Consider the following 21598-nt stretch of genomic DNA (forward strand, 5'->3'; position numbering starts at 1 on the left):
AGGCAGGAAGACAATTTCACCCTTATTGTATGCCTTGGTGTCAAGAGAACCCAATGGCATGCATTTCAGCCAGTTTCCCGCAGCAAATTTTCTCCAAAACTCTCCGCAAAATACTAGCATAAAAAGTGCATAAGTGCTCAAGGAATTGTTTTACATGAAATTAAATGACATATTTAGAATCAGCACACAAAAATACATATGCCCTGAAGATTTCGTAACTGTGATTTCATTAATAAAAATTTTTTTTTCAAGACCAGTGTCCCCCCTTAAGAAACCAGTTTCATGTTGACTGCCGGTGACAGGTCAGTGTTGATTGTGAGGAAGGGAAGCACACGCGCAGTTTTTTTTGTTAGCCGGCCGTGATGTCATCGTTGGCAAAGTGCGAGAATTCTATACGCGGGAATGGTGTGGTGGACCGGCTTGACAGGAGGCCGGCAGTTCTGTGATAGACTCTGATGACGTAATGTGTAAGTCAGTGAGCAATTGCTGTAGATCGTGCGCATGTCAGGTGTGCTTTGTTCAGAGCAGCTGGCTGTTTGTACAGAAAGGAACACATCGTGAAGAGCACCAATCTGTTCGCAATCGACGTTAAGGGTACTTGAGAGACTTTTGAATCGTGCAGCCTGCTTGAGGAAACTGTGTGACTTGGCGAGTTTTCTTTCGTTGCAGTGGGCTCACCTTTTGTTAATATGTTTCGTCCGCTTCCATTGTCAGGAAAAGGACCTTGTTCAGCTTTGTCATTGAAGACTGCGCGGCATCGGTACTGTGTTAGTTGCAAAATTTTTTGCCATGAGCTCATTTGCGTTAGGGGGCACTTGAAATTAAAAAAAAAAAAAGAAATAGGATCTCAACTCATATGTTAAGGCTGGAAGCTTTTAAATTATTTTTGCAAAAAAGGAAAGGACAAAAAGCAGCAGTAGCCTCAACGGATTTGTGATTGCTGAGCCTGAATTTTAACAGAGCTGAATTTCCCATATTGCTGTCCTGGCTGGGGGTAAATTTTCGAGCCTTTAGCAAAGACGGACGCACTTCGCATGGTGTTCAGAGATACCTTTTGATACCATTTTTTCTTTGTTTGTGTATCTAGTCTTGAGGGGAACTCGACTATTTTTGGAAACTGCAATTCTATGCAATGCATTTGAATCTTTCAAATTGACTAGGTGAAAAAAAAAAAAAATTCTGGGAGCAACGAATGTACAGTCATTGTAAAAATGTTACGAACAAAAGAAAGCTCAAACGCTTGGCACGCAGGTGAATTTTGTACTGCACAAAGCACGTCTGGTTAACTTTTCAGAAATAGGGCACATTTCAATCAATTCATCAGCCAGGCATACCAGTGTACTTGTACACTGGTGTAGTGTGTGTGCTCACATCAAGCACGTAACCGTTTTGACTATGACTGTGCACAAAATTTGTCTTATTAGCTATGACAAAGTTTAAAGCGTCGGCAAATATTCTGCGGTGTGTGCATGTGCTCTCATTTTATTTCTGAGGACTTAATTGTGTACAGAATGTTTGAGTAAAAAATTGTTTTGTTATTTTTAAGATGCTTGTTGTATACTATACTGCTTATAATGATGCTTGTTTAGAGGTTTTAATGCCATTTTGTTTGTCTGCACAGGCGGCTAATGAAATGCTCTTGCATCGCCTTGCTATGCAGATCGGATGTTGTACATGTTTGTGAAGAAAAACTTGTCAATAATAAACTCTGAAATATCACTTAGCCTGGTCATACTTTTTACTTAGTAGTACTACCATAAAATCCCGCGTATAATACGTACTCCCTATATAAGAGGTACAGTTTGGAGATGGGAGATAGTGTAAGTAGGGAAAGTTCATCAAAAGCACTTATTTGCACTGCATTTCATGCTTTTGTGATCGTCGTCAAGTGTACTTTTTGGAGAGTCCTTTGTCGGAGATATCGTTTCATGAAACACTTGTGGTACCATTGAGTGCGTTCAATGTCCTGCATTTCTTGAAGTATGACCATTGACCTCCTTGGGAGTGCTGGCCCAAAGGTCTGCAATCCAATTAAAGCGTGGCTGTAGAGGCCCATTTCAGTTGTCTGGCGGCAATACCTATAGGCTCTCCTTATCTCATTCATGGCTGTTTGTTAAAAGCAGCCGAGCACCACTTTCACGGTTCTGACATGGGACAGGTGCTCCCCCTGAATTTTTACTGAGGGGGCAGTGCCCTCCAGACTCCAACTGTTTGCGCTTATTTCATTTCCCATCAGAAGTCATTGATTGGCTGACCTCTGTTCATGAGCATGGCTGGCAGAATTGAAACAGGCTATGTGCAGATTTTTTTACTGCAGTCTATTATGTCTCTTATATGCATTTTTATTAAGCTGCCCTGGTCACTAAGTTTTATATATAAGCATTAAGCAAATACACAAAATAAATGGATATTTAACAGTGAATGAATAAATAAAAACTCTTGCCCCTCCCCCTCACTCAAAAAAAAGTTCCAGGGTCTCTGGTAAGTGTTTACTTTCAATTTTTTCCTGCCTTAGTTATTTAGAGAGTTAGGAACTGCAGCTATTTTAAATTAGTAAATTGGTTTTTGAGGAAAGGAAATGGCACAGTACCTGTCTCCCATATTTCAGTGGACACCTGAATGGAGGAAGGTAGAATTGAAAGAAGAGAAAGAGGTGCTGTAGTGGAGGTCTCTGGAATAGTTTGATGTGTGCCATTTCGCCTCCATGGTCGGGTTGAGTCTGGGTACTCTGGCTTGGTAGACCAGCGCCTTAACCACTGAGCCACCCCAGCGGGTAAAGTTCTGTGCACTATTCATGCCAGTTTATAAGTCGGTCAAATACTTAGTAAGGAGGTTGGTTGAATGCTGCGTTCCCACATGCTAACAAAAATGACAAGCAATGGGTTTCCACAAGACAGGCCAATTTATCTTGCCAACTGCCAGCCGACATGGTCGGGAACCAGCCACATTCCAAGCTCTGCGGATGCTTACCTGACCAACCAAAACGGCCATCAACCAGTCCCCAACCTGTTGCCGACTGTAGGCAGTCGGCCATGTCTGCTTGGGTACTTGAGAGGCAGCGTGAGGCGGCACTGTGCCATCCAGTCTTGACATTACTTGAAACAAAGTTATACGTCACCCAGGGAATTTTACAAAAGCACTCGGGGAAGACCTGCAGAACTCTGGGAATTTGAAAAATGTTTTTATTCAATGAATTGTTTTTTTTATCATTCGAAGCAGCTGACACAGTGAAAAATTACCTAAAGTGTCCCTTCGTAAAACATTCCATTACGTGACAGAAGAAAAAATTTGCAGCACCAGATGGGCACTTCCTGGGTGCACCATAGAACTTCATGACATCCATCTTTATTTCTTGTTTTTGAAAAGCTGACCTTTCTAGACATGAAATCGCACTACCATTCTGTCCAAGAGGGATTTCAAATGTTGACATCACTGACTTCGTGAAAACAGCTCTAGACGCTTGAAAAAGTTAGAAAAGTTGCATGCACAGCTGTATACATGCAGTGCAGCAAAGGGTTATAGCCCCTTTATATTGCATAATCGACTGGCATCTGCAAAGAGTTTGTATATTCTTTTTGTGACAACCTTTTTGTGTGGTGAGCACTACACATCTCAAGATTCAGTACAGCAGATGTGCATACGTAGATGTGCATATGTGCACGTAGTGCAGATGCAGTGCAGATGTGCATATGTAGTAAGGGCTAGCTACTACACACTGGGGAAGTGAAGAAAGGACAAAATGAGGAAAGTGAGTAAAGTATCCCTCTAAAGTGTTTACGATGCAGCAGCTTGAAGCTGCACATGGGCTGTGAGGGAGACCATGCGATAGTGAGCGACAGGCTTTCTTGGTAATGAAAGGAAATGAACAGGGTGGAACCTACAACCGTGTCACTCAATCAATAGTCCGGCTGCCTCGCACACTGTTTGCTGCGCGGTTTCTTGTTTCATGATGGGTAATGAGGCTCTTGCCTTGTTAGTGGGCGGCATCAATGGAAGTTGGATAGAACTTAAGTCTGCAGTGAACCTCCAACCACATTCAGGCCTACCTCACATAATTCCTCCACGACTAGAAAAGTAGTCCGTTGTTAAAACTTTTCTTGTTGGCTAAACAGGAAGCTAACTACAAGAAAAAAAAAATTATAAGCTCTAGAGTATTGAAATCTGGCTTGCTTAATAAAGTTAAACATTAAAAAGCTAATTTCATTTACTTTGCGGAGTAATATGGGACGCCGTGGACCATGGCCCAATGTTAACAACTGCTGTTTTCTTAAGTTGTAACCGATGCAAACAACTTGTAATCAAAGAAACTGTTTTGTTTGACCCGCTAACATCGAAATTTTGTTATGTTTTTAACGAGTGTTACCAATATATTGCACTCTAAAGGGGCCTTGACATGGTTGTTCTTCATAATACAGTTTTGTACTTCACTAAAAAATATGAGCTTATGATTCAACTTCCAAAACTCAAGTACCTTGGACATGCTGTACATTCCAAAAAATTCGATTGAAATTGATTGGTTCGGTTTATTGGAGTTTAACGTCGCAAAGCGCCTCAGGCTATGAGGGACGCCATAGTGAAGGACTCCGGAAATTTCGACCACCTGGGGTTCTTTAACATGCACCGACATCGCACAGTACATGGGCCTCTAGAATTTCGCCTCCATAGAAATTCAGCCGCGGCGGCCAGAATCGAACCCGCGTTTTCGGGTCAGCACCCGAGCACCATAACCACTGAGCCACCGTGGCGGCGCGATTGAAATTGCGACTGGGAAGCTGCTGCCACTAGCTGGAGTAGTGGTTGAGAAATTGCAATCAACGCCCTTTTAAAGTCATCCCTGGAGTTTTCAATAACGAAGACAAAATTGGCAGCATGTTTGCAAAGGCCTGCTCTGTGCGATAAAGGTATTCTTTAATACGAAGTACTCATTAAAAGCTTGCATATTTGTATGAAAATGTTCCTTACAAACTGCAAAAAACAATCCTACCGTCATTTGTTACAAAATGCTGAAGGAATACGACTAGAGGAAAAGTGAAAGCAGAGATCAGCCTTCGTGTTTATTCCCAAGTTTGCCTCTTTTCCTCGCCTCATATGCTTTCACTGCTCATCAGAGAAATGCAGCACTGCCATCAGCGGAAGCCTGACCTCTATTCATGGCCAAGATAGTGGTGCTCAGTTATAACAAACCCACAGAATCTGCGATGCACAAGGGCGATTTGCTCGCAATTTTGGGCAACCACACACAAGAAGAGAGAGATTTCCTAAATTTGTACTGCACATTTACTACAATTTCCAGTCATGAGACAAATGAAAACCCAAGGTCTGCAAAAAAAAATAAATTTTGACCGCACAGGACATTATATCTGCCCCACTAATAACTGCATGAGGGGATAACATTCATAGCGTAGGAAGAACAGAAACGTTACTGCTCTGAGGCCTTCGTTCCATTGCGAAGATAAGTTGCTGCAGAGTGTAGAAGGCTTGCATTGATTAAGACTACTGGGGATTATTTAACGTGCACAGACATTGCACAGAACACTGGCATCTTTGCATTTCGCTTCTTTAGCAATTTGGCTCCCATGGTCAAGATTTAATCCAGCAACACTTGTCTGGGAACCTGAATACGTTGGCCACTGAGCCCCCACAATGAGTTCAGGGATAGGCTCAGCCTCTCCATGACCAAGAGAAAGATGGAGGTGGACCTTTGGGAAAAAGCACATTTGTAAGGCATTGTACTGCATCAGAATATGTGCCATCAAAATGCTGTGGGACGGGCTCACATTCCATGCCGACAGTGTGCTTGCATTACAATGAGATAAGTAGGACTGATTAAAAAACACCAAGCAAGCAGAGTGAACTCATTTTTATTCGATTTAGAACAAAAATGAAACTTGCCGAAGAAAGGCTGCAATGAAACATTCTTGCACATTAATAAAAACAGCAAATTTAAGTCTTCCTTCATTACTCGGTACAGTAGTGGCTGGGAACACAGGGTTGAAGTTGTACTAGTCTTAGTATCAGGAGAGTAACGTTGTACACGCAGATGTCTCGGGAAATAGCAAGCCCCAATACAGTGCAACTTGCCGGGAATAGTAGTGTTACAGATACTATATTTAAATGATGCATTCATCACATTTGTTAGCACAGATAAAAAAATGAGGCTGGCCAGCTGAAAAAGCAGCCATGCTATATGTATATATATAGATATATATATAAAAAAAAACTGTGAGGACATTATTGTACAATGTGCAATGTAATCAAATAAAATTAACCGCTCACTCCCAGCAACCGCAGTGCAAATGCAATGCCAAACAAAACCATCAAAACAAGGGGACTCCCGCTTAAGAGCGCAGTAACCGTAAAACTAGCACACAACACATGCACACACTTCCAAGTTCGGAGACTGGACTTTCAGCATGCTCTCTCTCTGAACGGACTTTCGGTGCAAGGAAGAAGTACGAGGGTGGGCACAATTTTCATCCGAGCAGCGAGTCTCACTGGTTTAACATAATCCTTGCTGTTTCCTAGTTGTCCTTCTTGTTTGATGGCTCCCCACTTGCAGCCACCGCCTGGGGGAAACAAAATAAAATAAATCAAACAAAAGCAAGAGGGAAAATGAACACTGAAAATCAAAACGATTTAAGTTCACAAATCCACACAAACAGAGAAGGAGAGAGAGAAAAAAAAAACTTCACAGGACAAAAAGTTTAATACAGGAACCGCAGCCCTGTTCCTTGATACTGAAAGCGGAGATGAAAGGTGCACCTTACTGGATAACTGCAACGTTTGTACCTAAAATTTAATGACAAATTTTCTCTCATCTACAAGGACATACAAGAAAAGTTTAACTTTTCACAATAACCCTGAAACAACATTTGTTCAATATTTGCAGGCAAAAGCTTGAATTGTCCTAGCAACCACAGAGGTTGCTAGTAGCAGACCAATACAGTAGCCGATTGATATTTCGGACTCCAATAATTCGGACTTCACTGAGTAACCGCCGCGCACCTCATAGGAATGTGTACATTTTCACGGCCGATATTTCGGACTTTGTGGAGTCTAAAAGTTTGAATTTCCGCACTAAAACAGACGCCAACAATATTGTGGTGACCATTTCTGAAACGAAAATTTGTTATTTCGGCCCAATATAGGCGCAAGCTGGCATCGCTGTCACAAACAACCCGTTCCCTGCCACAATGAAGGGCGCCATCTTGGATTAAACGGAATATGCTCAGCGAGCGCAACCGGACTGGCTTGGATAGGCTTAACTATTTGTTCTCCATCGTTGCATCATGCCCTACAAAGGGCGCGCAATCGCATTGAGAACGTTACAGCGGGACAGCTGCCGCGTCCGCCACGGCTTGGACGACGCACCTCGCGGTGCGGGGCAGCAAACGTGGTAGAGTGGGGGAGGGGGGGACTGCATTTTTTTTTTATTCAAGATGTTTGACTGCACTTGCTTCCGCTTGCTTCCGCTCGCTTGCTTCTGCTCGCGCCTTCCCGTGGGTTACCTCTCGATCTTCGCGAACGTCATTGCCCCATGCAAACTGACTGTTCTTGCTTCGTGCAGCGAGTGCATTCATTCGCAGCACGAATGCGGCCGCGTCGCACTATCTGGTATCATGATGTGATAGGGTGCGGACATGACGAAAGCATGGCTGTGACTCAGACAGTCTAATATTATCGCTGGTAGGCGGAACACGTCGGAACCACAGTTACGCAGTAAATGCATCAAGTCGCGCAGGAAATTTTCGAATATTCGAGGCTTGATGTCCTTAATCATGTAGTGGATAACACACAACCAATCGTCCGTTAGTGTAGCAGGAAGGATTAAAAAAAAAAAAAGGAAACATGTCAGAGGAGGACAAAGAGACAAGCAGGGAGATAAGATTAGGAAATTTTGTGGAGATCAGACTAATTGGGGCTTAAAGACCTGTTCTGCGATGGATGTAAACTGAGCTGACGATGACTGTGCCTATGAATGTTACGCAGCTTTCAGTCTGAGAAATGAACATAAAAAATAGGTTTTTGAACCTCGCTGTATCCGCTCGTATACCTTGTTTTCTACGCTGCCCCGATTCATTGCTGAATTACAGCAGAAAGTAAACTGGAAAAAAAAAATGTTTAGTACTAAAAAAAATGTTTCGTGAACTGTGGTGGCACTGCATATCGGGGAAACGCTCGAGAAATAGGTGCTTTGGTCTGGTTCTGGTTTTACGGGGTTTAGCATCCCAAAGTGACTCTGGCTATGAGGGATGCTGTATTGGAGGGCTCCGGCAATTTCTACCACCAGGGGTTTTTTAACGTGCACTGACATCGCACAGTACACGGGCCTCTAGAATTGTGCCTCCATCAAAATGCGACTGCCGCGGACTGGATCGAACTCGCACCTTTTGGGTCAGCAGCTGAGCACCATAAATACTCAGCCACCACAGCAGCTCTAAACATAAAATAAATATGAATTCCGATGACATAGACTAATGCTAATACAACTATGTACACACACCTTCACATTTTTTTTTTACTTGTTCAGGCAAGTAGTAACTGACATATTTCATGTTCGGAGGTAAAGGGACATTTTGACACATGTCAAGAATTAATGCAGACACCCTAATGTTGTGCAGCGAACTTGACTCGTGATCCACAGGGCGAGTTCGCTGAACCTTCCACCACAACTTCCCTTACAACTTCCCTGAAGCTGAAATGGTCGTTAAAGGTAAGGACTGGAGGTCTTTTGACCTTTAGGAAAGTCACAAGGGCTCCACTGTATGAGCTAGAAGCAAACCATGCAGCCTGGTTACTTTTGACAAAGACTGTACGTCTAGAGCAACCTGTACCTGCTGTGACTTGGAGTGCTCCTCACAGAGTCGTTCGTACTCCTTGCTCAAGTTCTCTGCCTGGTTCTTTACAGCATCCCGATCTTTGGTCAGGTGGGCCACATCTGCAGAGATGAAGCAAAAATGCTCTTAGGTTATCCATGCTATGTAGTCGAGCTTCAATGAATAGAAAGAACAGGAGGAAGAAAACAGCCTTGATAGAATACAAGGGGAGAGGGAGGCTTCTGCGGGCAATCGGCGACAATGTATTTCAGCAGAAGTTGTACCCAGCATATCGCATGTGTATCTACAATTTTTTTTTTAAGCGATCGCACAGTGCATAACCCAAAGGCATTCAGCCGAAATAAAAAAATCCTATGGAAGGCCAAAAAAAGTTTAAAACAATGTAGAAAGTACAGTCGAATCCTAATAGATCGAACTCTGTCAGACTGAATTATCCCGTATATCGAAACATTTTTGAGCACCGTAAAGCTACAATGTGAATGTATAGGAAAATGTACGGCTACATCGTACAAAAATCAGCCGCCACATCCGATCAATCCATCGAACTTCAGGCAACACCGGGCGACTCGAAGCTGGCTTTCCCTCAGCATACCTCCAGGGGTTAGCTTCCCTGCATGAACCTGGGAGTGCTATGGTGCTGCGTAGCGCGCGCGGACCAATGATGATGACAATTTTCCAAGACATAGGCAGCGGGTGTGAACCCAGCCAACCAGAATACGTGTTGTGCCCCTGTTGTCGCGAAGTTCGCAAGGGTGCATCATGCTGGCAACAGCAATTTCGCATGGTTTTCGTTGTCTGTGTGTGCACGATGGCAACCACGAAAGGGCAGAACCTCATTTTTTCCAGAAATCTGGAAATTATCAAGCGAGCTGAAAGAAGTGAGAGGAAATACGAATTGGCCGAAGCGTACCAGATCCCAAGAAGCACGCTGAGCACCATTTTGAAGAATAAGGCTGACATCCGGGCTAAAGCAGGAAAGAGAGATGGCACTTGCAGCACAAGACGTGTATGCACAGGTGCCTATGAAGATGTTGAGGCAGCTGCGTACGAAAGGTTCCTTGACATCTGCCTCAACGTAGACAACGGCTGTGCCTACCGCTGCAGTCCTACTTTCAGCAACATTGCATTTCGCTACGTTGGTGCTTCAACCCTTGGACCAGGGAATAATCCACGTGGTGAAAGTTAGTCGTAGGATACACCTGATTGAACAGCTCCTACAGAACCTGACAGCTGGAAGAAACCTAAACATCAACCTCCTGAGCACCCTGTCTATGCTGAGCGGGTCATAGAATGGTGTCAAAAGCAAAACTATGCACAACTGCTTCCGAAATTCTGGTGTCTACTTTGATGGAGAAGACTGAGCAAATTCTTTGTCGGGTGAGCTCGATGAAGCTGTCGCAGGTCTTGATTTGTGAAACTAGTTGTCCAAATTTCCTGGTGCTATCTGAGATGGGGCAGCTGTCGGTGACTCTCTGTGGACAGAGACGTCATTGCTGACATCACGGATAACAAGGACACCACTGATGCGAATTGTGATACGACGTGACCGCGGGAGAGCTTGCGGACATCGCGGATAACGAGGACACCACTGATGCGAGTTGTGATGAGGAACGGAGGGAACCTGCAGCAAAGTTACCTTTGCGGGCCTTTTCCAGCTCAGTCTTCAGCTCCTCAACTTGTTTCTCCAGGGTTTCAGTCTTGACGTTGCCCTCGTTCTGCTTCGAGTTGTCACTCTTCTGCGGATAAACAGAGAAGAGGAAAATAATGCAATCCACACACAAATGAAAATTCTACAAAAGTTCAACAGAATCAAGGTGATACGTGGATAACTCTATGTATCCTCCCACATTTATTCGCAGCATTAAATAAATATAATGGGGCAGAAGCTGAAACCTAAGCTCAATTTCAGGGTCAACTCCACAAACGATCCATATCCACAAACAAGCTATGCAGCCTATTTAGATGGAAATATTTGCTGGTGTCACCCATAACAAACAAAATTAAAAATTAGCACAACACTTATGAGCTCACAGAATAATGCTGAAAGCCAGAGTTACTGAAGACTGGTTAATTTATGAATAGATTTTACCAAACCAGACCATAACTTTTCTCTGTGAAACATGGTGCCACATAGTGGCCCGAAATGTGCCAACATCTCCAAACCTCAGTGTTTTCGAATTTCCCTTCCACCAAAATGTGGCCACCGCAGCTGGGTTTGAAGTTTGAAGTTTATTAAATTCTGACAATACAAGATTGTCATGGCGCCGGAGCGAAAGGCGAGACTATGCCCGCCTGACTAGGCCCCTAACGCCACGAGCACAGCAGACAACAGTGCACAGAAAAAATGTATACATAGATACACATAATACACACATATACATACTTATATATACGATAAACACAATTATACATACAATAAATCAAAGCAACTTAATAGGTATAAGTAATGCAACTGAAGAAATGAAGATACAGGAAGGCCAAAAGCAAAGTGGGAATAAAAAGTCTTGCAACGCATGAAATTGTATGTAAATAAAAAAACAAAACAAACAATATAAATTACAAAAAAAAACAATAGTCAATTGTTGGAAAAATACAGTTTTTATTTCTTTCTGAACATGGTTAAAGTCTATAAACTTTTGGTTCAGCAGGTTTTGGTCTCAGGCACTAAGCCGCCACAACAGGTGAAAGGCATACAGGAAAATTTAACCTGCATTAATTACTCTTTGCACCAAGGATGCTACACCTAAGGCAAATTAATATCCAAGAACCACCAAGGACCCTTCGGAGTCCTATACGAAAGTCCCTCATTTAAGCATGCTCCCTTAAACGACGAAGGATGCAACAGTAGCACCCATGGCCACAACACAAACATATCCTGTGCAAAAGTATTTCCTGATGGGCCGAACACACACATCACAACACTAATTCCTGCAACACAGAACATGCATAGTGCAACCAAAGAGTGCAAGCAACACAGTAAGATAATTGTGCTTGTTGCCCATTGAGCCAGACGTTGCTATTGCTCCCACTTTTTCGCCAGGGGGTAAGATGAGAAGCCTGGAATATCTCCCGACACCTTTGTTTAACTTCGAAACTTTGTAAATACGCTTGTACTGCGTGACTTATCCAATGCAGAAGATGAACCAGTGCAGAAGATGATGGTTCTATGAATGTGGTGGACCTCTAAGTCACAAATGCTCTGCATCGGTAAACTAAACCATTTGTTGAAGAGGCTGACGAGAAAGAGAGCTCAAACTATAAACCTCGTTATAACGAACACAGATATTACGAATAATTGAATATATCGAACTCTCAAAATATTTTTTAATGTATGTTCAATTTTTACTTTTTACACTGAACGCAGATGGCCACAAACTGGATATATCGAACTCCCCAGCAACTAATGGTGCCTGGGAAGACAGGCTGCAGGCTTCGCCACAATACACAAGTGACTGGTGACGGTCTGGTGCAACACGTGCCAACAGTGCCAAGAAGATACACCGGTGTGGAGGGTTTGCATTCAAGCGGTCAACACGCGTTCACGCCTCTCTCATCCGTCGCAGTGCCCTGGAAGCAGCGGCATAGACCGTTGTATCCTTGCAGGCGCCATCCTGCACTCGTGTTGGCTGCCACGGAGGTGGTGAAAATGGCGATAGATTTGACTATGATGTACCATGTACTTCCCACGCGACATGGCTGCGATGCAGGGTAGCTATTTTAGCTGGCGCATAAGTTTCTGCCGTTGCGTGCTGTTGGTTCTGTGCGGGAAACCCAACCTAACTAGGGCTTGGTTTTTTGCGGCATCTGGAATCTCCATAAATGGCACAAGAACATCGAGGAAAGTATTCCTGTTTCTCTAGCAAGGATCACCACAATTGCTCCCTTTTCACTGACTAAATTGCACGACGAAATTCTATATTACAAATTTTGGCTATGTCGAACAACTTTAGGATACTTTACCTGTTCGCTATAACGAGGTTAGAGTGTACAGCCTTTGTCAAAAGTTTAGAGCCCAGGTGGTTTGCTTCTGAAGCGCACTGTCTGGTTCGTAATGTATCTCCAGCGCTCCAAATTTTCTGAAGGTAAGAAGATTTTTGGTCCTTCCTCTTCCAATGGGTAGGACTCCCACGAATGTTACAGGAGTCCCACTGCGAGGCTTAGAAGCAAACCCCCTGGGCTCTAAACTTTTGACAAAGACTGTACATGTGTGCATGATGATGACAACCAAAAGTGACAGTACTATTCACGTCACCCCATCCAAACCACCATGCAGAATCAGCAAGACAGTTTGTACTTACTTCAGTTTCATCAGTACGCCGCTGTAAAATATGCAAGACCTGATGCAAGCAGTACTCCCAACTTTAATTTAAAAAAAATAATAAATGCAAGCAAAGGAATCATGATGCAAGCCATGGCACGAACTGAAAAACCCTTGTCCACTGACATCTTTACACTGTTCAGCGTATCTTGGTTTTATAGTGTTTCTGCTAGCCTGACTGAACTAAGTGATATGCACATTGTCGATCCTGACCGCACATGTGTAGATGTTTCTTCTGAAAGAAGGAACCAATAACAGCACGGCTTCATTTTACAGCAAAACATTCCTCAAACGTCACATCAAGTGCTCCACTGTGCTCTCTGCTTCCCTTCACCTTCACTGAAGGGCCAGAAGCTGCGAACCTTTCTCAACTGTTTATTTTCACTGACAAATTTGTAGTTGAGGTTAGAATTTTTTTTTTTACTCCGCCACTCTGATACAAGCCCGTTATGCTGCCAATGACGCCAAGTGTCATGGATTTACTCCAGCTAATTTTTCACATTTAGTTTGTTACCGCCTTGCTTGTGCAATAAAAGCACATTACTAGTAGTGACACAAAAGTTACCTTAAAGAGACAGTGTACTGATTTTTATCAACCATTTTTTTTTTATGGTTTTTGGTTTTGTGGGGTTTAACGTCCCAAAGCGACTAAGGCTATGACAGACGCCGTAGTGGAGGGCTCCGGAAATTTCGACCACCTGGGGTTCTTTAACGTGCACTGACATCGCACAGCACACGGGCCTCTAGAATTTCTCCTCCAAAGAAATTCTAGCCGCCGCGGCCGGGATCGAACCCGCGTCTTTTGGGCCAGCAGCCGAGCACCATAGCCACTGAGCCACCGCTGAGGCAATCAAAAGCTCCTTGACCGAACAAACACGTGCCCAGCTGTGTAGCTGAGAAATATGACAGAACAATTTAAAATACATTTTTTTCTTACATTGAAATGCCCCTTTACTGTGGTAGTTGGCGTCTAAAAGCCGTCATTACAGATGCAAAAAATGCCAGCTGACTAGGCAATGAGAGTGACATTAACTGAGATGCACACTATTTCGTTAAAACTGTGGTCAAAATCAGTACAGTTGTTTAAAAAGCTATCCATAAAATAACTGGAGATATACATCACATACATCCACAACAGTTTTCTGGCTGGCAGTAGCACTTCGGATGGCAGCACCACTGCCAACATAGTGGCAGTCTGCCCTTTCAAAACATCTCGAGACAAAAAAAAAAAAAAAAAGTTTAAACTATGTAAGAAACTGACTAATTTCAAGAGAAAAAAATGAAGGCACCTGGAGCTTTCCTAAAAAAAGTAGCCCTCTGTACACCCTGCACTATGCTTAGTCCTATTCATAAGTTCCGCCTTAAGGGTATGGTGTGATAGCGTTAACGTGTTAACACCGATATATGTGGAAGTGGTCATTCTCTATGCTACTTTCATAGATTGCTGGGAGTGCTCATACCAATCCTGCGCAGTGGTGCAGCGATTAAACGATGTGCCACTCCCCTATGGTGGCAGGTGCTGCCCCCGGTGGGTCTTGTGAGACTCAGACTGCTCTTCCCAAGCAACCTCTCGCAACCAATCATTAAATTAACTGCCACCTGCCACAGTGGGCAGTTTGCTCACAATCCGATGGGATCTTTGCAATGACATCACAAGGTCACATGATCTAAGTGGCCCACCAGCCACATAGGGGGGGCCATCTAGGGCAGGCTGCCCACAACCCGGTGGACACACAGAGGGACCTCACAGACAACAGCTAAACGGCTGAGTGGAAGCTCTAGTGCTCATGTACTTGAAAAAAAAAAAGGGCCAACCTTCAAGAGATTCTGGGCCGCTTCAGTGGCCGACTGAGCTTGCTTCATGGATGCTTCGTTGACAGCCAGAAGGACAGCCTGGGCACTGATCAGGGTGATCAGTCTGCGGATTACACTGAAGAACAAAAAGGTCACAGCAAGGTGCGTCATTGGCTCGAAACACCAGAGGGTAAAGAAGGCATAGTTCGAAATTCCCGTTCTTTGAAGGATGTTCTAAAACATTATTTTCAGCCTTTTTCTACATTTCCTTCAGTCCCCTACCGCCCACCCTCTGTTGCACTGGCTCTTGCTGATTTGCTCCTGTTGCTTTTGCTGCGCCACTAAAGACAAAAAAGTATCACTGACCAAGCACAAGAGGAGACAAAAGCACCTTCAGGAGTATGCACTACAGGAATGTCAGATGTAGGCTAGCAGCATGATTAGCTGAACAATACGAACATGGGAAGTGCTCCATTTGGCTTCTTTTGTAACCTATGCCACTAAAGTGTGAAGTTAGGCTATAGTTGGTATGAAAAACAGAGCCCACCGATTCCTACAAGATTACAGTGTCTGGTATACTAAGTATCAATCGGTATCACTGCAGCATCAAACGCTCATGCAAGTGAAAGATCTTAGTAAACAATGACCTTTTCATGAATACAATAAGAAAACATGCAATGAAAAGCAGAAATGAATGGCATTGACTAAGAAGGTGCAAATGACAGAACTGAGAATCGCACTGCACTGTGCCCCTACAACTTGCAGAGAATGCAAATGTGCGGCAAAGTGTGGAAATGTGCAACAGGCTCAACACTCATCTGAGTGACAATGACAACAGCATCACTAGCACTAATGCAGTGAGGAAGAGGATTCACAACACCTGAAAGAAGAGAATTTAGCTTTCACTGACAAGTAAGGAACTTACAGCCACAGGAACAGCGCAAAGCCTGCAATATAAAAGTTGCGCTGGGCTCGGAACATCTTCATACTCTGCTGCATCTCGACGTCCAGGTTGCCGTGGTGGTGGTACTCGGATTGTGCCTCATCACGATGGGCTCCATACTTTCGCATCTCACGAATGGAGTCTGCAACACAGATCGCCACTTAGAAGGACTCCCTTGGAGCTTTCATTAAAGGGACACAAAGGACACCACCACCCAATTTTTGTTAGTAAAAACTAATTATATGGCTAGATTGATGTTTGTCCAGCATCAAAAGACATTTATTACACAGAAAATTGCATTAAAGAATTTTTCCCGACCCTTGATTCAAACTCACGTCTAAACCGAAAATTGCTTGTGATCGCCACTGTGAAGTGAATGGTTGTGTAACCTAGCCTCAGGGATCTGTGACCAAAAAGCTGTCAATGCTCTCAGCTTACTATAAAATCACCAGGTGATGGTGGCACCTATCTTTTTTTACTTTTCTAGGCTATAATGTTTTTAGTGAAACTGGCATCCTTGTCCATAGCATGCAGTCAATACAAGCCAACTTAAATTTGTCCTAAGCATCAGTTTATTGCTAACAGCGTTTGTTTCAAGTGAGGCTATGTCAACAATGCAAAACATAGCTCAGAACACAGTGAACTCCCACTGGATTGGTTTATGGTTCATGGGGTTTAACATCTCAAAGCTACTCGGGACGTGAGGGCTCCAGATAATTGTGATGACCTAAGGCTCCTTAACATGCACTGATATCGCACGGTATATGGGTCTCTAGCATTTCTCCATCGAAATTCGACCGCCGCGGCCGAGATCAAACCCACTTCTTTGGGGTCGGCAGCTGAGCACCATAACCACTGAGCCATCACGGTGGCTTTTTGCACTAAAGGCTAGAACTTGCACCAACTGACTCGCTGATGGCAAAAGCTGTGAGGGATTTCTGAAGAATTGCCATCACAGCCTATCACAGTGTTTATTCTTGTACGCGACGACATCCAAGGTGTACCAATCAGCTGTGTTCATGATAGTGTAGAATCTGTGTGGTGCAAAATAATTTTGTCAAATGGAGAGAGCCTTGCAGTAGGATCATTCTACAGGCCACTAAGTTCAAACAACCCGGAAATATTTCACAGTGTATCAAGATCGCTGTCAAGCTTATAAGATATGATTGTTCTGGGAGGCGATTTTAACATGCCTGATGTGGTATGGAACAACCGGCTTCCTGTCAAACAAAGTAGATCAGCGCTACACTCAGCCTTTTACGAGATGATCCGGAGCTATGGGATCTTTCAATTTGTCGATTTTCCGACTCGCTTATGCACAACTGGTGCAAATGTCAGATTTGCTTTTTAGCAACCAAAATGGTGTAGTTGAATCTGTTACAGTGGCACCGGTAATAAGTGACCATGAAGCTGTTGCCGCCACTATTTTTTGCAAGAAACCCGAATTTCAAAAAGCGCACTGAAGAAAAATATTTCTGTATGAGAGAGGGAACTACGATGCTGTAAAGAATGCTTTAGTAAATTACTTTCCTTTGTTTCTCAATTATAGCGAAACGTGTGACATGGATGGCTTGTGGATCGCATTTAAGGACAAGCTTCTATACTTGATTACAGCATACGTTCCTTCTACGACTGTACCAGAGAAACTACGCGCTGACAAACCTTGGATTTCAAGGGAATTATGTAGATCCATTAGAAGAAAGGCCACACTGTATAAGAAATATCCTAAAACTAACAGTCCCCCCTTATTCACAAAACTGAAGTTTTTGACGAGTTCGCTGAAGACACAACTGAAAAGTGCTAAGCGTCTGTACCTATCGTCTTTATCAGAAAGATAAGAGCTCATCCGAAACAAGTGTGGAAGCATATTAAAAATACTAAAAAAGATAACATTGGACTTCAGTCTTTGGTGCATAAAAACAGCGTTGTAGCAGACGATTTGAGTAAAGCTGAAATTTTTAATGCGTACTTTCACTCAGTATTTGTCAGTGATCAAGCAGATCTCAATCTAGTCACACAAGACTTCACAAGATTTCACACCAGACGGTATATCTAATCATATTTTGAAGCTATGTGCAATAGAAATAGCTCCATTTTTGGTCACAATATTCAATAAATCCCTGGATTATAAAAAACTCCCAAATGACTGGAAACTTGCGAATATAACACACACACATAAAGATGGTGATCGCGCAAATATATGCAATTACAGACCGGTGTCCCTCACCTCTGTTTCTTGCAAAACACTAGAGCATATAATATATCCTGATCTTATGAAGCACCTTAATGGTAATAATTTCTGCACTACCGCTGAACATGGTTTTCGTTCAGGCCTATCGTGTACAACTCAGCTCACTGAATTCATCCATGATGTCACGGAAGGTATAATTATGGGTGTTCAAATGGACGCAATTTTTCTTGACTTTCGCAAGGCTTTTGACGTGGTTTCGCATTCTCTGCTCTTAACTCAGTTATCATATTTAGGCATACCTTCTTGGATGGATTCAAGATTATTTATATGCACGGCAACAACGGGTGTCACTTCGCAGTCTGTTCAGGTTTCATCGGGCGTGCCGCAAGGCTTGGTTCTTGGGCCTTTGTTATTTCTTGTTTTTGTAAATGATTTGCTGAGTGAACTGTGCTCTCACGTTAGGCTGTACGGCGATGACTGTGTTTACTGTACTGTCACGTGCACAAATGATACCCTTCTGTTGCAGTCTGACCTTGACAAGGTATGTGTGTGGTGCAACAAATGGAAGATGACTCTCAACACAACTAAATGTTATCACATGCAGTTCACAAAAAAAAAAAAAAGAAGATATGGGGCAACTATATACTAAATCAATCTGTTGTACAGACAAAGGACAGCATAAAGTATATCAGTATCACGTTTACAGCAAAGCTGGATTGGACCACACACGTCGAAGCGATAACAATACTCTTACAATGCAGTTAAAAATACTATCACAAGAAAGCAAGCTGCCATGTATAACTATAGCTGTGGGAAGTGGACATACAAGAAGAAAAATTTCTTGGAAGACAAATGCATACATTTTCACTCAGTCAGTTCATGGCATACGTACTGCTGCAAACCACGCATCCCAATTTGTCACTGAAAGTCTGCCTTTGTCATGTGGTACACATGATCAGCGCTAGCAATGGTGAACAAAGTATTACAAAGACCAAATTTGGGGCTGCACCATGCAGACGAGTTCAGTGGCGTTAGCTTTACTGGCATCACTGACTCTAGGAGTATCTCACAATTTGTTAGTCTACTTTTCACTGCACAGCTCACTAATTCTACGCAACACCCAAACACAATGCTAAGCCACAAGCTGAGCAGGACTTCATTTGTTAATGCAAGCAAAAATACATTCATGCTAGAAGACTGGCTTCTCTGTGATCCTTCCAAAGAATCATAGCCCTGACAACTCTCAACGCACTGGCAAACTCTTTGTTATGCAAGGATAAAGAAGAAGATGCGTCCGATGATCTGAAAAGTCGAAGACGAGGTGGGAGTGCTCTCGCGAGTTTTTCCAGCGCTACGCTTGTGTGTGCTTCGCCGACCTGATCTCGAACTGTTACCGTCGCCGTTCCAGTCGCCCCAGTACCTCGTAATAAACCCCTCGTTACAGTTAATACAGTTTGGGCCTGGTCACAGTGTGGTGGCTAATGACACAGAACTGCGGATATCACAATTCAGAGTAATGTGTCCATAACACTACATTTCTGTTATACCACCCAAGAGGCACTGCTTACATAGCATTTTGAAGTTTCACATCAACCCAAAATATGCTTCATTAGTATAGCATTTATCACTGCACCTTATTGTTATTAATGTTTATTGATATCAAGCATGGACATTCAGCATTACCACTTAATAATGTACAGAAACTTAAGACCTCAAGCATATATTGCCATTTGCCTTGCTCACGCCACATGGAAACTGGAAAAATCTAAACTTTATTCACATTAGTGTATCTTTTACATTTTATACAAAGCCAATGCCTATGCGCTACCAAGGCATCAGAAAAACTGGGACTAACTGGTTGGGCTTACACAGTAACCAGAGTCGTAATCAGCACTGAAATGCTAATTAGGTGTTCGCCACAGGCATGTACACAACTGTGCAAGTGCTCCAACCTAATGTAGCATTCTAAAGACATGTGCAGTGAAACATTAAGTACCTGCAATGACTCATACATGCCATTCTAATGATGCAAGAAATTTAAACAGTTGAAACATTAAAAAATGCATTGCTTCTGGGGCTAGCAATGCATGTTAGTTTGCAGCAAGAAGACTCGGGCACATGTTTATGGTGATAGGACAGCTGTCACCGCTGGGGCAATGGCCAAGGCCACGTTGAAGACAGGTTGAAGACTTACCGAAGAAGAAGAGGACGAGGACAACTATCATGACTGTGAAGTATATGTCCGCTTGGGCGCCGAGACTTTTGAAGAATCGGGACTTGAATATTTTGTTCCATCTTGTTAAGAATGGCGGTGCCAAGGAAGAAGCAGTACAACAGATAAGTTTCTGAGCGCCAAAGGGTAGGGCGTTGTCTTTGTCGTTTTTTGTTATTTTTCCTCCTTATCTTCGGGCATGCAAAAAATAGCATGGAACTACTCGGCATAAAAAGGCTGCAGCAAAATGAAAACTTACGATCTCGGCGAGATGAACGGGATCATAAGAAGCAGGACTACGGCTATTTCCGCATAAAGGAAAGCCGCTACTATTGTCCACTGAATACTCATTGTTTTTCTCCCCTCTGGAAGGAAGAAACAAAAGATTTCAAGTTACTGTGAATTACTTCCCGCAGACCCGGCGCTGTGCGAGAGACAGCCGGCATTTGCAAGCACGGAGATGCGACGCATTCCTAAGCATATCAGCTCCCACCCTCTTTCGCTGCCTACAAAAAAAAAAAGGGAGCGATAATTAACAAATGACACGCTACCCAAGGCGGTTTTATCGTTAATGAATGCATCGACTAAGCATATAAAACCCACACGCAGCCACCGACGTGTTAAAATAAAATAAATAGGAGGAAACTATGTGACCCAGCGTGACCGGCGGTACAGAACAAGGAAACATGAAGCTAAGAAAAGTCCAAGCAACTTGATTTCGTACCTGTTGATCCCCTCTACGTTTCTAAAAGCTGTCGGTTCTGACCATGAGAGCTACGTATCTCTTATGACGCAAAACTCGCAACACTTCGGTGGCTACAAATATATTTATATGCCTTGCGCGTTGTTTCACAAAAACCGGTCATGCATGCACAAATATCGGACAGCCGATTGTAGAACTAGAACCAGAACACAAAAGGCGTCTTTGCTTTAGAAGCGAAGTTGAGGAACGATGTTAGAAGCGAATTGAGGAACTCACGTCGTCTCGACCTGGACGAAACTCAGCAAATAGTGAATCACGCTCGCTGCCTCACCCGCGTCTGTGACCGTCTCTCAACGTAATCCGTACTCCGACAACCCAAAACAGGTATCGTGGTCTCAGCAGTTGGCAGAGATTGGACAACCGCACGCAATCACGTGACTAACAACAAAACTAAGTTCGTATTTACCCAAATTTTATACAATAAAGTAATTTTTTTAAACATAAATACGTTTTTAAAACTCAATATTTATTGTTTTAAAGTATATATACACAATGTTAATATATTTATCTACTGCTAGCGTCCTCTTTAGCGCGACTATA

The 21598-nt window shown here is 43.2% G+C and overlaps 1 protein-coding gene across 2 annotated transcripts; it reads right to left on the reverse strand.

The window, feature by feature from the left end:
* Positions 1-5845: 5845 nt before the first annotated feature.
* Positions 5846-21411, reverse strand: LOC149358464 (B-cell receptor-associated protein 31). Of its 2 annotated transcripts, XM_089570531.1 has the most exons (9): positions 21275-21411; positions 20555-20660; positions 20278-20378; positions 15875-16034; positions 14971-15085; positions 13136-13156; positions 10474-10573; positions 8835-8938; positions 5846-6566 (listed from the first exon to the last, which is right to left on the reverse strand). In XM_089570531.1, the coding sequence occupies exons 2-9, from the start codon at positions 20644-20646 to the stop codon at positions 6522-6524; spliced, it is 738 nt and encodes a 245-aa protein (XP_089426657.1). In that variant the 5' UTR covers positions 20647-20660; positions 21275-21411; the 3' UTR covers positions 5846-6521. The 2 variants fall into 2 exon arrangements, with proteins under 2 accessions (XP_089426657.1, XP_089426658.1); XM_089570532.1 differs by lacking the exon at positions 13136-13156.
* Between the last annotated feature and the right edge of the window lie 187 nt (positions 21412-21598).

Source organism: Amblyomma mixtum, chromosome 2, assembly GCF_055824585.1.
Source record: "Amblyomma mixtum isolate Tamu chromosome 2, ASM5582458v1, whole genome shotgun sequence".
NCBI lineage: Eukaryota > Metazoa > Arthropoda > Arachnida > Ixodida > Ixodidae > Amblyomma > Amblyomma mixtum.